At 46.2% G+C, this 10,457-nt stretch overlaps 2 protein-coding genes across 3 annotated transcripts in view; one reads left to right on the forward strand and one right to left on the reverse strand.

Annotated features, from left to right (window-relative positions):
* etv4 (ETS variant transcription factor 4) overlaps window positions 1-1,093 on the forward strand; it is a 41,605-nt gene extending 40,512 nt beyond the window's left edge. Inside the window, exon 11 of the mRNA XM_053414330.1 lies at window positions 573-1,093. Coding sequence (XP_053270305.1) covers window positions 573-800 — 228 coding nt within the window. The 3' untranslated portion in view covers window positions 801-1,093. The remainder of the gene's footprint in view (window positions 1-572) is intronic.
* A 226-nt stretch (window positions 1,094-1,319) lies between these two features.
* On the reverse strand, window positions 1,320-8,909 carry LOC128426476 (ATP-dependent RNA helicase DHX8). Of its 2 annotated transcripts, none has more exons than XM_053413362.1 (23): window positions 8,751-8,909; window positions 8,510-8,595; window positions 8,349-8,415; window positions 8,175-8,254; window positions 7,673-7,779; window positions 7,206-7,541; window positions 6,885-7,029; window positions 6,531-6,722; window positions 6,358-6,445; window positions 6,175-6,272; window positions 5,913-6,060; window positions 5,233-5,414; window positions 4,897-5,091; window positions 4,617-4,802; window positions 4,240-4,450; window positions 3,942-4,123; window positions 3,669-3,809; window positions 3,365-3,520; window positions 3,131-3,268; window positions 2,815-2,943; window positions 2,488-2,684; window positions 2,161-2,340; window positions 1,320-1,801 (listed from the first exon to the last, which is right to left on the reverse strand). In XM_053413362.1, exons 1-23 carry the CDS (start codon window positions 8,851-8,853, stop codon window positions 1,582-1,584), a joined length of 3,567 nt encoding a protein of 1,188 aa, XP_053269337.1. In that variant the 5' UTR covers window positions 8,854-8,909; the 3' UTR covers window positions 1,320-1,581. The 2 variants fall into 2 exon arrangements, with proteins under 2 accessions (XP_053269337.1, XP_053269336.1); XM_053413361.1 differs by having other exon boundaries at window positions 7,206-7,565.
* Between the last annotated feature and the right edge of the window lie 1,548 nt (window positions 8,910-10,457).

The raw sequence follows: 10,457 nt of genomic DNA on the forward strand, positions 1-10,457 counted from the left end.
TTTCTAGCTGATCATGAAAATATTTGAAATTGTTAACTAATGTTTTGTCTGCAATGGGAAAATCCCCTTTTTCTACTCAATAACTTTGGAGTAAAACAGGTATTAGAAAGTGATATAAGTGGACCTGTTCTAGTTTAGCTACAGTTAATACATATTAAAGTGCACAACATTGAAGAAACTGTTCAGTTTAGAAATATTAAAATATCTAGAAACTAAAACTTTAAATGACATATTCCCAGAATGTAAGGTTGCTTTTATAGAAAGGTTAGACTTATTTGCTATTTTCCTTATTAAGATCCACATTAGAAGTATCTGACAGAGGCCATACTTGCATATTTGTGTGTGATGACGTTCAGCATGTAAATAAAACGCTCCCAGTCAATCAGAGATCAGAGATCAGCTCTTGTAACTGGGTCACTTCACGTCAGTGACGCAGATCTGATCTCTTACTGGAACCCAGCACACACACCAGTGTTGTGCACACCTGAACAAAGAGTGTTTTTTATATACATTCCTCTTTGACTCAAGCCCCTCCTCCCTCCCTCTCTCTCTCTCTCTCTCTCTCTCTCCAGGTGGCGGGCGAGCGCTATGTTTACAAGTTTGTGTGCGAGCCCGAGGCGCTCATCTCTCTGGCCTTCCCCGACAATCAGCGGCCCAGCCTGAAGGCCGAGTTCGAGCGCTACGTCAACGAGGAGGACACGGTGCCGCTGTCCCACCTGGACGAGGCGGTGCCCTACACCCCGGACCAACCCCCCCAAAACATGGGCGCCCAGCCCTACTCCAAAGGCTACATGTACTAAAGCCAGCCACCTCTCCTTTGCCCCCCCCCCCGCCTTCAAAAATCTTCCTGTTGTACCGACCCATCATCATACACGCCCCCGACACCCCCATGCACCTCTTGCACATGCCCACCCCACCCACTTGTATATAAGGCTATGGTGTTTTTGTTTTTAAATTAATCTCATTAGGGATTTATTTTGTTTTGTTTTTGTTTTTAAAGAGCTGCATTCCTCTCACATCTGAGGCCTATTCAATCCATAAACATGACTGTGGTCGAAGAGATTGCTTAATAAATACCCATGATAATATCCAACTGAGCTCCGGACTATTCTTCTGCTTCTGCTGCGAGTCACATGTGTCTATTCCTCTTTTTATGAGTTCAAACCAAACATTACACGAATCAGCTGCTCGGGCTGTTTTAAGAAACGAGTTACCATAAATCAGATTGAATATTTTTTTCCTTGAGTGAAGTCCCGCCCCCTTTGACAGAGTTCATAAGAATCCTTTCAGTAACTTGAGTAATGAGACGTGGCAGCAGATAAAAGTGCATTCAGTGTTTATCTGTGATGATGAAATACCTACATGAGATTACAAATTCATAAAAATAAAATAAAATCAATAGAAAACAACTTAGAAAACGTGTTGACCAAGTCACGTGTAACACAGTTAGGACCAAATACTTTAAAACTTCTATACAGGTCAACAAAGCAAAATTAAAACATGAAATTAAAGTGTCTTTTTCAGCCTTTAACTGGCTCAGTCTGTTCCCAGCACGACCGCCTGGTGTTAGACCCTCAGGGTTCAGCGTTTCCTGAAGGCGCGGGAGATCCTCCAGGCGTTGGGCTCCTCGTAGCGGTTGTACAGCGGCTCCAGCTTCTGCTGCCGCTTCTGTCGACTGAGGCGCGTCGGGTCGGCCACTCTGAAGAACGCCGGGGCGAACTCCACCAGCCAGCGCGGGTCGATGGTGGTCACCTCCCGCATGTACTCCTTAGTGGTCAGCACCAGCTCGTGATACACCAGCCTGGGGAAAGAGAGAGAGGACACAAAATACAGTTAGAGATCAATCATGACGGTTTTTGACACTAATTTAACACTAATTTATTAAAGACAAACTTAGCAAAACCATCTTTAACATAAGTTTATTCAAAGCACTTTGACGTTTAAGTTTCCAATCTGCTAACATGGAGGAGGAGAAGGGTTCATGACCTCTCGTGCAGCAAATAAGAGTATTTCACATTTTTGCCTGTAGACTCGTGAGTTAATTAATTAATAAAAATGAAAGAAACACACAAAACCGTGCAAAAGTAAGTTTTACAGGTTTTACAGCGTTTCAACAGAGTCAGATGAGAATGTTCCCTGCAGGGTCCAGTGGGGACTCACCACTCCGGCTGGCGGTTGAACAGGGTGCTGGACGGGTGGAGGTACACCACCTGCTGGTCGATCAGGGTGCGGTAGCCGTCCTGCGGGTGCTTCCTGGCCGAGTTCCTGAAGTAACCGCTGCAAATAGCTTTCTGGACCCGCATGGTGCTTTTCCCACAAGACACCACGTCCAGCATGTGCCTGGGGATTATTTCATTTTATTTACACATTTTCAACTACATGTATAAATAAAAAATCATGTACAGAGGAAGTGTTATTGAGGTTAAAATACGTCAACACAGAGATACACAGTGAGTGAATCTAATGAATGCTAGAGGATGACACTACCTGTCCATGATGCTCAGCATCTGCTTCCGAATGTCCTGAGCTCTCTTCAAAGAACGAGCCTGGATGAAGTTCTCGAAGCACCAGGGGCTGGAGAACTTGTTGTTCTTCCAGGAGTTGTAAACAGACAGCAGCGTGAGGTGGTCTCCCTCCGCCTGGAAGAACTTTGTCTTCCTCTGGTCGGCCTGCGCCTGTTTGTCCTGCAGACCGAGGGATGGAGTTCAGTTTTTCAATCTGACGTGTGTTTAACAGAGTCATAAAAAAAACAAGCACACGCACATGAAGGTTGTAAAAGTAAATCTGATTTGACGAGGACTGGTTTTTACGAACCTTCGGTCTGTAGAAGATGTTCTGAACCGACAGCATGGACACGATGGTGAGCATCTCCTCGCTGCACGCCAGATGCACGGACATGATCAACATCTTACAGAGCATCGGCTCCAGAGGGAACTCGGCCATCTGAAGCACAGACACCAGAGCGTGTGACGCGTTTAACATTTAATCAAAACCATACATTTCCTTTTGAAGTGTTGAAGGATCACGGCGTCCGCCTCAGTTCTGACTCATATATTTATTCATCTGATGTATATTTATCCACTTCACATTTCCTCCTGCAGGAAACCACAGAATAAAAATCACTCCTCACCCTTCTGCCGAGCCGGGTGAGCAAACCCTCATCGTCCAGAGCGCCCAGAGTGTAGAGCTGCTCCATGGCTATGATCAGAGTCTCCATGGGCGGAGCGTCCATGAAGTCGAAAGCCATGAGGTCGTTTATACCCATGGCCTGTGGCGGTGAGTGAGGAGGAAAGAAACATGATTACATGTTTCCAGCAGCTTTGTGAAAGATTGATTCATGGTGGCGTTAATAAATCTACATCACCTTCAGAGACAGCACTGTACTGGCCAGACTGGTTCTCTGGATCTCAGGCACGTTGCTCGTCAGCATCTCGTCCCTGTAGGCTCTCTCTGTGTAGAGCCGGTAACACTTCCCTGGACCCGTCCTGCCGGCTCGACCCGCCCGCTGCTTGGCCTGGGCCTAGAACCAGAAGAGAGTCCACCCACACATCAGATCACTTCCAATGCTGCTTCTCAAGGTTTTCAGTGTAGAAAACAAACCACTGAGGGTTAACAAGTATAAACTGATTAACCTCCCTAATGATGAGGACTGGGTTAGATTCACTGACCTGTGAGATGGGAGTCACCAGCAGTTGGTCGATGCCGGTCTTGGAGTTGTACACGATCTGCTTGACGAAACCAGGATCGACCACGTAGTAGATTCCATCGATGGTCAGAGACGTCTCGGCGATGTTAGTGGCAATGATCACCTGGTTGCAACCAAAAGAAAAACAAGTGAGAGAGTGGTAGTGGCAAGTCTCACTTATTATTATATATAAAGTAGATAAGTGTAATTTTAGCTTTTAATAAACAGGATATAAACAGTTTATCCAGCCTGATACCTTTCTGCTGCCTGGTGGTGCCGGGTCAAAGATTCTGGTCTGCATCTCGCTGGGCAGGGCCGAGTAGACGGGCAGAATAATCAGCTCAGGAACATTTGGCCCCAGCGAGTTCATCCGGTCGTACAGGATCTCACAGGCCGTGTCGATCTCCTCCTGACCCGTCAGAAACACCAGGACGTCACCTGGAAGCAGACCAGAGAGAAACGTTGTTTTTCAAATACCTCTAAATATGTCTCCGGGACGCAATGAAATTAAATTCATCGTGGTGTTTAGGGAAATCCAGTTTCAACAAACATACCTGGAGGCTCAGTTAAGTGGATCTGCATGACGGTGATGAGACTGGCATCCAGGTAGTCGGTCTCAGGCTCTTTGCAGTAGAGAACCTCCACTGGGAAAGCTCTTCCCGGGATGGTGAAGATGGGAGCTTCATAGAAATACTGGGAGAATTTGACGGCGTCCAGTGTAGCAGAGGAGACGATGAGCTTCAGGTCTTTGCGTTTCTGCATCGTCTAGAAGAGAAAGAGAGACAGAGAGAGAGAGAGAGAGAGGACGTTCTAGAGTGAGAAAGAGCGTTATTACTTGAAAATGCTCCGATGTCCTCTATCCTCATAATACCGCGGAAGTATATTCTCCTTATAAACATATAGTCCATGGTTTGTGACCGTGGTAAATCACCTTCTTGAGGAGGCCAAACAGGACGTCTGTGTGGATCGTCCTCTCGTGGGCCTCGTCCAGCATGATGAGGGAGTACTGGCTCATGTCCGGGTCGATCAGACACTCCCTCTGCAGCATCCCGTGGGTCATGTACTTGATCACCGTCTCTGTGCTGGTGCAGTCCTCGAAACGAATGGTGTAACCCACCTAACACGATGGTACAAAGGAGAATGTGAGTCACTCTGAGGATCTTACTAATCTGAACCAGATGCTACAGAGGACAAACTCCACGATCACGAACCTCTTGACCTAAACGGCAGCCGTACTCCTCAGACACTCTCTTGGCCACCGACATGGCGGCTACTCGACGGGGCTGCGTACAACCAATCTTCCCCCGGGTGGTGTAGCCGACCTCTGCCAGGTACTGGGTGATCTGTGTGGTCTTACCGGACCCAGTTTCTCCCACTACAATCAACATCTGGTTGTCGTGGACAGCCTTTAAAGAGAAGGAATGAATGAGTGAGGGGTTGGAGGATTTGTTGATATTGGTGCCACTTGGTAGATGTTTAAGTTTTATTGGTTTCACAACGATTTCCAAAGTGAAATTCACCAAATAAATGGCTGAATTCACTCTCACCTGAATGAGCTGCTCCTTGAGTTTGAAGATAGGTAAACTCTCCCTCTGCTGCAGGATGGAGAGCTCCGTCTTCTGGCCGTAGGAAACCTGGTTCCCCCCGCAGGCGTAGCGTTTCCACGCCGGCACGTCCACGGGCATCACGCCGATGCCTCTCATGTTGGCGGCGATCTGCCTTCCTTCATCTTCACGGGAGAGAGAAACAGGGAGATCGAGAGACGTCAAGTTCCGGCAAGATCCATCTCAACCTCCTGCAATCTACCATGAATTAAGATGAACTGCCACGATAATCGACTTCCCAACCAGATCTGTGTGTATTAAACCATGAGTCAGAGGTAGAAGTGACCAGCTGGAAGGAACTCGGAAAGCCTCCGATCTCCCCTCGGGCTCCTGGGAGACAGAGTCCCAGTGCATTATGTCTGTGAGTGTGCAAGAATAAACTCATAGGGAAGCTAGATAAGCATCTCCAGCCGCGGCATGGTCACAGTGTCACAGTGTAATGGGCCTGGACAGACTCACTTGGTTCCTCCAATTTCAAAATCGCTGACACGACATTGATCGATTCTGTTTCATAATAATTTTCTGTTTGACGGAAATCAAACCGTCAGTGTCTCATGTTTAAATCTGCAGATTATTTCAGTGTCTGGTGGGTCGTTAAAGCAACGTGTTGTGTAGCTGCTTACAGTCGGGCATGGGGTCGATCCAGTTCTTGTGGAGACCAGTGGGGATGCAGTCCATCTCGGCTGCTCGCGCCTGCTGCTTCAGCTCTCGTCTCTCCTTGGACAGAGCGCTCTGCATCATGGCTGCTTGGGACAGGGAGCCGTCCGGGTTCTAATGGACAACATGAGACCAGATATTGATTTGTCAAACTGCATCATTATTTAAAGCGAGAGTTTCAAATGTTTATTATTGTTATTCACGACTTCCCGGAGTCTGGATATTCACCTTCACTATTTTGACTGGGCTCATGTTCAAGGTCCACTTTGTCTGTCCCTGTAGAAACGGTGGCTCCTCTTCAACCAGATCGATCTCTACGTCTTGATCTGTGACAGAAATCATTATTATTATTATTATTATGCAGTGAAACTTTTGATTTTGAACAATCTTGTGAACAAAGTGTAAATTTACCTTCGTCCTCGTCTATCTTGGGAAGGATTCCCGTCTCCTCGTCAAATTCTGGGAACTCTTCTTTGGGGAGGACATTGGCTGCAATCATCTGAGAACAGGAGAACATTTACTAAACTGTTAAATAACCGAAGATATCACCATTAAAAACAGAAATGAGTGGTTTTGATGAGCACCTGTTTGATCTCCCACTTCTCCAGGTCAGTTATCTTGGCGAGCCGCTTGTGATCCGTGGGTTTGTCCTCGACCTCGATGAGGTTGGCGTCTGTGGGGCGATCGGGATTCCTCATGGTTTCACTATTCACTCCGGTGTCCAGGTTCCGTCTCCTGTTGGGATTCAGGTCCTCCCCCGTCTCCTGGTCTACATCCTGGACACAATAACCACAACAAGTTGGACAAGTTGTCATATATATATATATATTCCAGCACATTATAATATTGTAATAACAATGAGGAACATCTTCTACACTTTAAATCAACTGGAATCTTTTACGGCAGCTGGAGATTAAAAGATGATGCAGTTGTCTCACCTTCATGCTCAGGCTGGTTTTGCTTCCTGTGAAGGACAGAACCTTGACCTTCACCTTCTGGGCTCTGGTGACCACATCGGCCACGTTTGCAATACGTCCTTCTTTACGCAGCTCTGAGATGTGCACCAGGCCCTCCCAGCGTTTCCTGCAGACGATAAAAGGGACAGTTCAATAAGGGCCACTCGTCTTCGTCATGTGCGGCCTAACAAATCGTTATCTTATTGATAAATGGAATCAATAAGGGTCTGAAAGCAGAAAGGTAGGAATTCTGAAAAGTGGACGAAAAAAGGAAAAGTTTGCTGTGAAGAGGCCACGACTGACCTGAGACCCTCCAGCTGCACAAAACAACCAAACTGCATCAGGCTGCTAATTTTGCCGTTGTAGATGTCTCCCACCACCGGCTCGTCTGACAGAGGCTTGTCCACGGGTCGGTTGTGACAGCGTTCCTTCTCCTCCTCCTCCTGCTGCTGATGCTGCTGCTGCTGCTGCTGCTGCTGCTGGTGGTGCGTCACTTCTTTCTCTTTAATGTTGTTGTTGTCTTTGTCTTTGTCTCTCTCCGGGGTCGGCGGATGGTCGCTCCAGCGAGACGGACGTTTCCTTTTCGGCTTGTGGTTCATTTCTTCGACACATTCTCCTGATCGACTTCTCTTACATCCGCTTTCTCTGTCTGCATCTCGACCTCTGAGGGCAAATGAGAACAGAAAGGGAACGGTTTATATTCTAAATGTTGACAGTGGTTATAAATAATATATAACCTGGATTATCAATTGGTCTCTTGTTTAGATTACCTGCTGTCAGAGATTATCCCACAGACATTGGGCATAAGCATCTCCAGCTCCTTCATGGCTGCGGCGGCCACCTGCTCATCATCTCTATTGATGTGAACAGCGGGGGGCTGGTGAACAGGTGAAAGTTAGTGACATCAGCAGGATGACTTCCAGAAACACTCCACACTACCAAAGGCTCTCTATTCTATTCATTCTCAGGATGCATTTTAACCACACAGAGAAACGAAAGTGGTCACAAGCGTCCCAGACCTCCTGCGAATGTGGTTTTGAGTGATCGGACCTCAGGAAACACAGCAGATGCTTTTCAGTGCATTAACACCTGAAGGAATGTTACTATGTCAGTTCTGAACGGGGCCAATCAACCAAAACTCAATCTGCACGTCTGTGGCCTCAGGAAGGAAGGAGCAGCACCGAGAGAAAAGGCCCCAACACTCCTGACCCTGCTTTACTTTATGAGATCCACAGATCCACATGAGAACCAGAGAAGAAGAACTCTCCTTACCATCCACATGGGATCATCAGGTTGACACAGAGCCGGATATTTATCCTTCAGCTTGTCCTGCTCACTTGGTGGCTTCACGTCTGGGGGGGGCAGAACACATCATGTAACAGCAGATCAACAGCTGAGGAACTCACACTTTTAAACTACCAGCCTATGATCCTACAGTGTTCGTACCTTTGCTTGTAGAAGGCGAGGGTCGCATCGTGTTGATAAGTCGCAGGACGTTTCCAATGAGGGTGTCCTGGAGGAGAAGTCACGTGAGTTAAGGGGAGAACAAACATGTCAACAATGTAAACAACCCTTTGGCCTCCTCGTGCAGCTCGTCGGACACTCACAGTGAAATCGGCTCCATTTTTTGTCAGAACCGCTTTGAAGGCGTCGAACGTCGGGTGCGTCTCCGCGAGGCTGATGACGAACTCGGCTGCAAACACACACAGCAACAGGTGGTCAGTTTACACAAGCTAATGCTACACACAGGTGATGCTAACTGCCCCTGCACCTGCTTCTGTTAGCATCGGTGAGCTAGCCTAGCTCAGCAGAGGGGGAAACAAACGGTGTCACGCATCGTCACTTTACCCAGGTCCTTCTCGCTGATCTCCAGGTGGTTCTCCAGCTCCGTGCAGACCTTCGACACCAGAGACAGATACTCCAGACGTTTGATTTCGTCTGAAGCGGACATTTTTGTTTCCTTGCTTGTTTTGACTACAACCGGAAGCGCTTCTTCTTCTGCTTCTGAAGTTTGTGCTTACAGCGATAGGTTTCATTGCTGCTGCTGCTGCTGCTGCCCCCTGTCGGTCCACAGGCAGACAACAATGGGTAGTTTACACTTGACAACAAAACTGTCATCTTTTTTACTTTAACTTCAGATTAATCTGATTTTGCTGTTTTAATTATTTCAGATGATTTTATTTAACTCTTTTCCATAATCTAATATTAATAATAAACTTTGTATGGCACCTTTCATTCAAGAAATACAGCTCAAAGTACACTTTTATACTAGCCTGACAGAGACTGAGGACACATAAACGAAGGGGAGACAAGGATCGAGCAGAGCTGGGCCACCCCACCGGAAAAGGTTTAGTTCCGTACAATTTACGGTTAAGGTTAATTAATTTATGTTTGTGTAAATAAAACAATTTTGAAAAGGGATTGGTTCGTGTGTGGCTGTTGTTGGGAGAACACAGAGGGAACGTCCCCTGCAAGAGACTAAATAACTCCGGGCTCTAGGGTTGAGTGGGTGGATAGCGCCACATTAAACAAAGAAACATCAATTACAATCAAGATATGATTGGAAAAAACGAATATGAAACAAGGTTTTTCATCAGTATTGACGTTTATTTATTGAACTTAATCAGAAATTGAACACAGTCATATGTCAGTCTACACACAAGCCCCAATGAACAGATACAGTATCTAGAAATGATTTTTGAAGAGAGAAAATCTTTGGAAGACAATGCAGGGGAAGAGTTTAGAGAATATGCAGATCATGTTTCTGTCAATTCAGAGTCTGACAGTGAGTTTGGGTTAGAAGAGGATGAGATTGACCATAAGCCAGCTACGTAAAAAGTTATTCTGCAGCCAGTCCCAAATCCAGGCCAGGCCATCAGCAGCCAACATATGGATGACAAAAAATTATGACAATTTAATGGTCTTTTTGCACTTTAGCCCCCCCGCATGGCTACCAATGTAATAATGTGCAATCAGGGCCGACACGGATAGCAGTGACTCATGTGCAGGACATCAAGCCTTCTTACGAACTTTTCATTACGAAAATCCTTCTGGATTGCACTAATTTGGAGGGACAGCATGTTTTCGTAGAAAGCTAGAATGAGATGGAACAAACCCATTTATTTGCATACTTTGGGGTTATTATCCGTGCAGGAGTTTTCAAATCCAAAGGGGAATCAACAGAATCCTTGAGGGATGCAGTAACTGGCAGAGAACTTTTACGTAAATGTGCAAGAATGTGGGAGCAGAGGTGATTGACATATACAGTTTAACACTTTATGTAGTAGTCCAGGTCTAGAGGACCCGAACATCACATATGTAATATAAATGTGTAGGGGGGGGGGGGTTGTAAAGTGTAAAGTCACTAAATATATGTTCCTTTATATGTTCATCACAGAAAATGAGCCAAGACCAATGAGTCTCAGGTTGAAAAAATATTTATTGCATCATTTTCCTCTTAGCAAACATTGAAAACGGGTCACACAGACCCGAACACCATACAAGGGTTAAAGCATTAAACTCCTCAGGTCAGAAAGAGCTACATCTTCCACGCCC

This window comes from Pleuronectes platessa, chromosome 21 (genome assembly GCF_947347685.1).
Source record: "Pleuronectes platessa chromosome 21, fPlePla1.1, whole genome shotgun sequence".
In the NCBI taxonomy this organism is placed as follows: Eukaryota; Metazoa; Chordata; class Actinopteri; order Pleuronectiformes; family Pleuronectidae; genus Pleuronectes; species Pleuronectes platessa.

Bases quoted from the DNA above. Each gene is read 5' to 3' on its own strand.
- LOC128426476 (XM_053413361.1), bottom strand. From the start codon at position 8,853: ATGTCCGCTTCAGACGAAATCAAACGTCTGGAGTATCTGTCTCTGGTG. The intron at 6,273-6,357 runs GTAAATTTACAC...TTTCTGTCACAG, and splicing joins CAAGATAGACGAGGACGAAG to ATCAAGACGTAGAGATCGAT. The intron at 2,341-2,487 runs GTAGTGTCATCC...AATAATCCCCAG, and splicing joins ATGCTGAGCATCATGGACAG to GCACATGCTGGACGTGGTGT.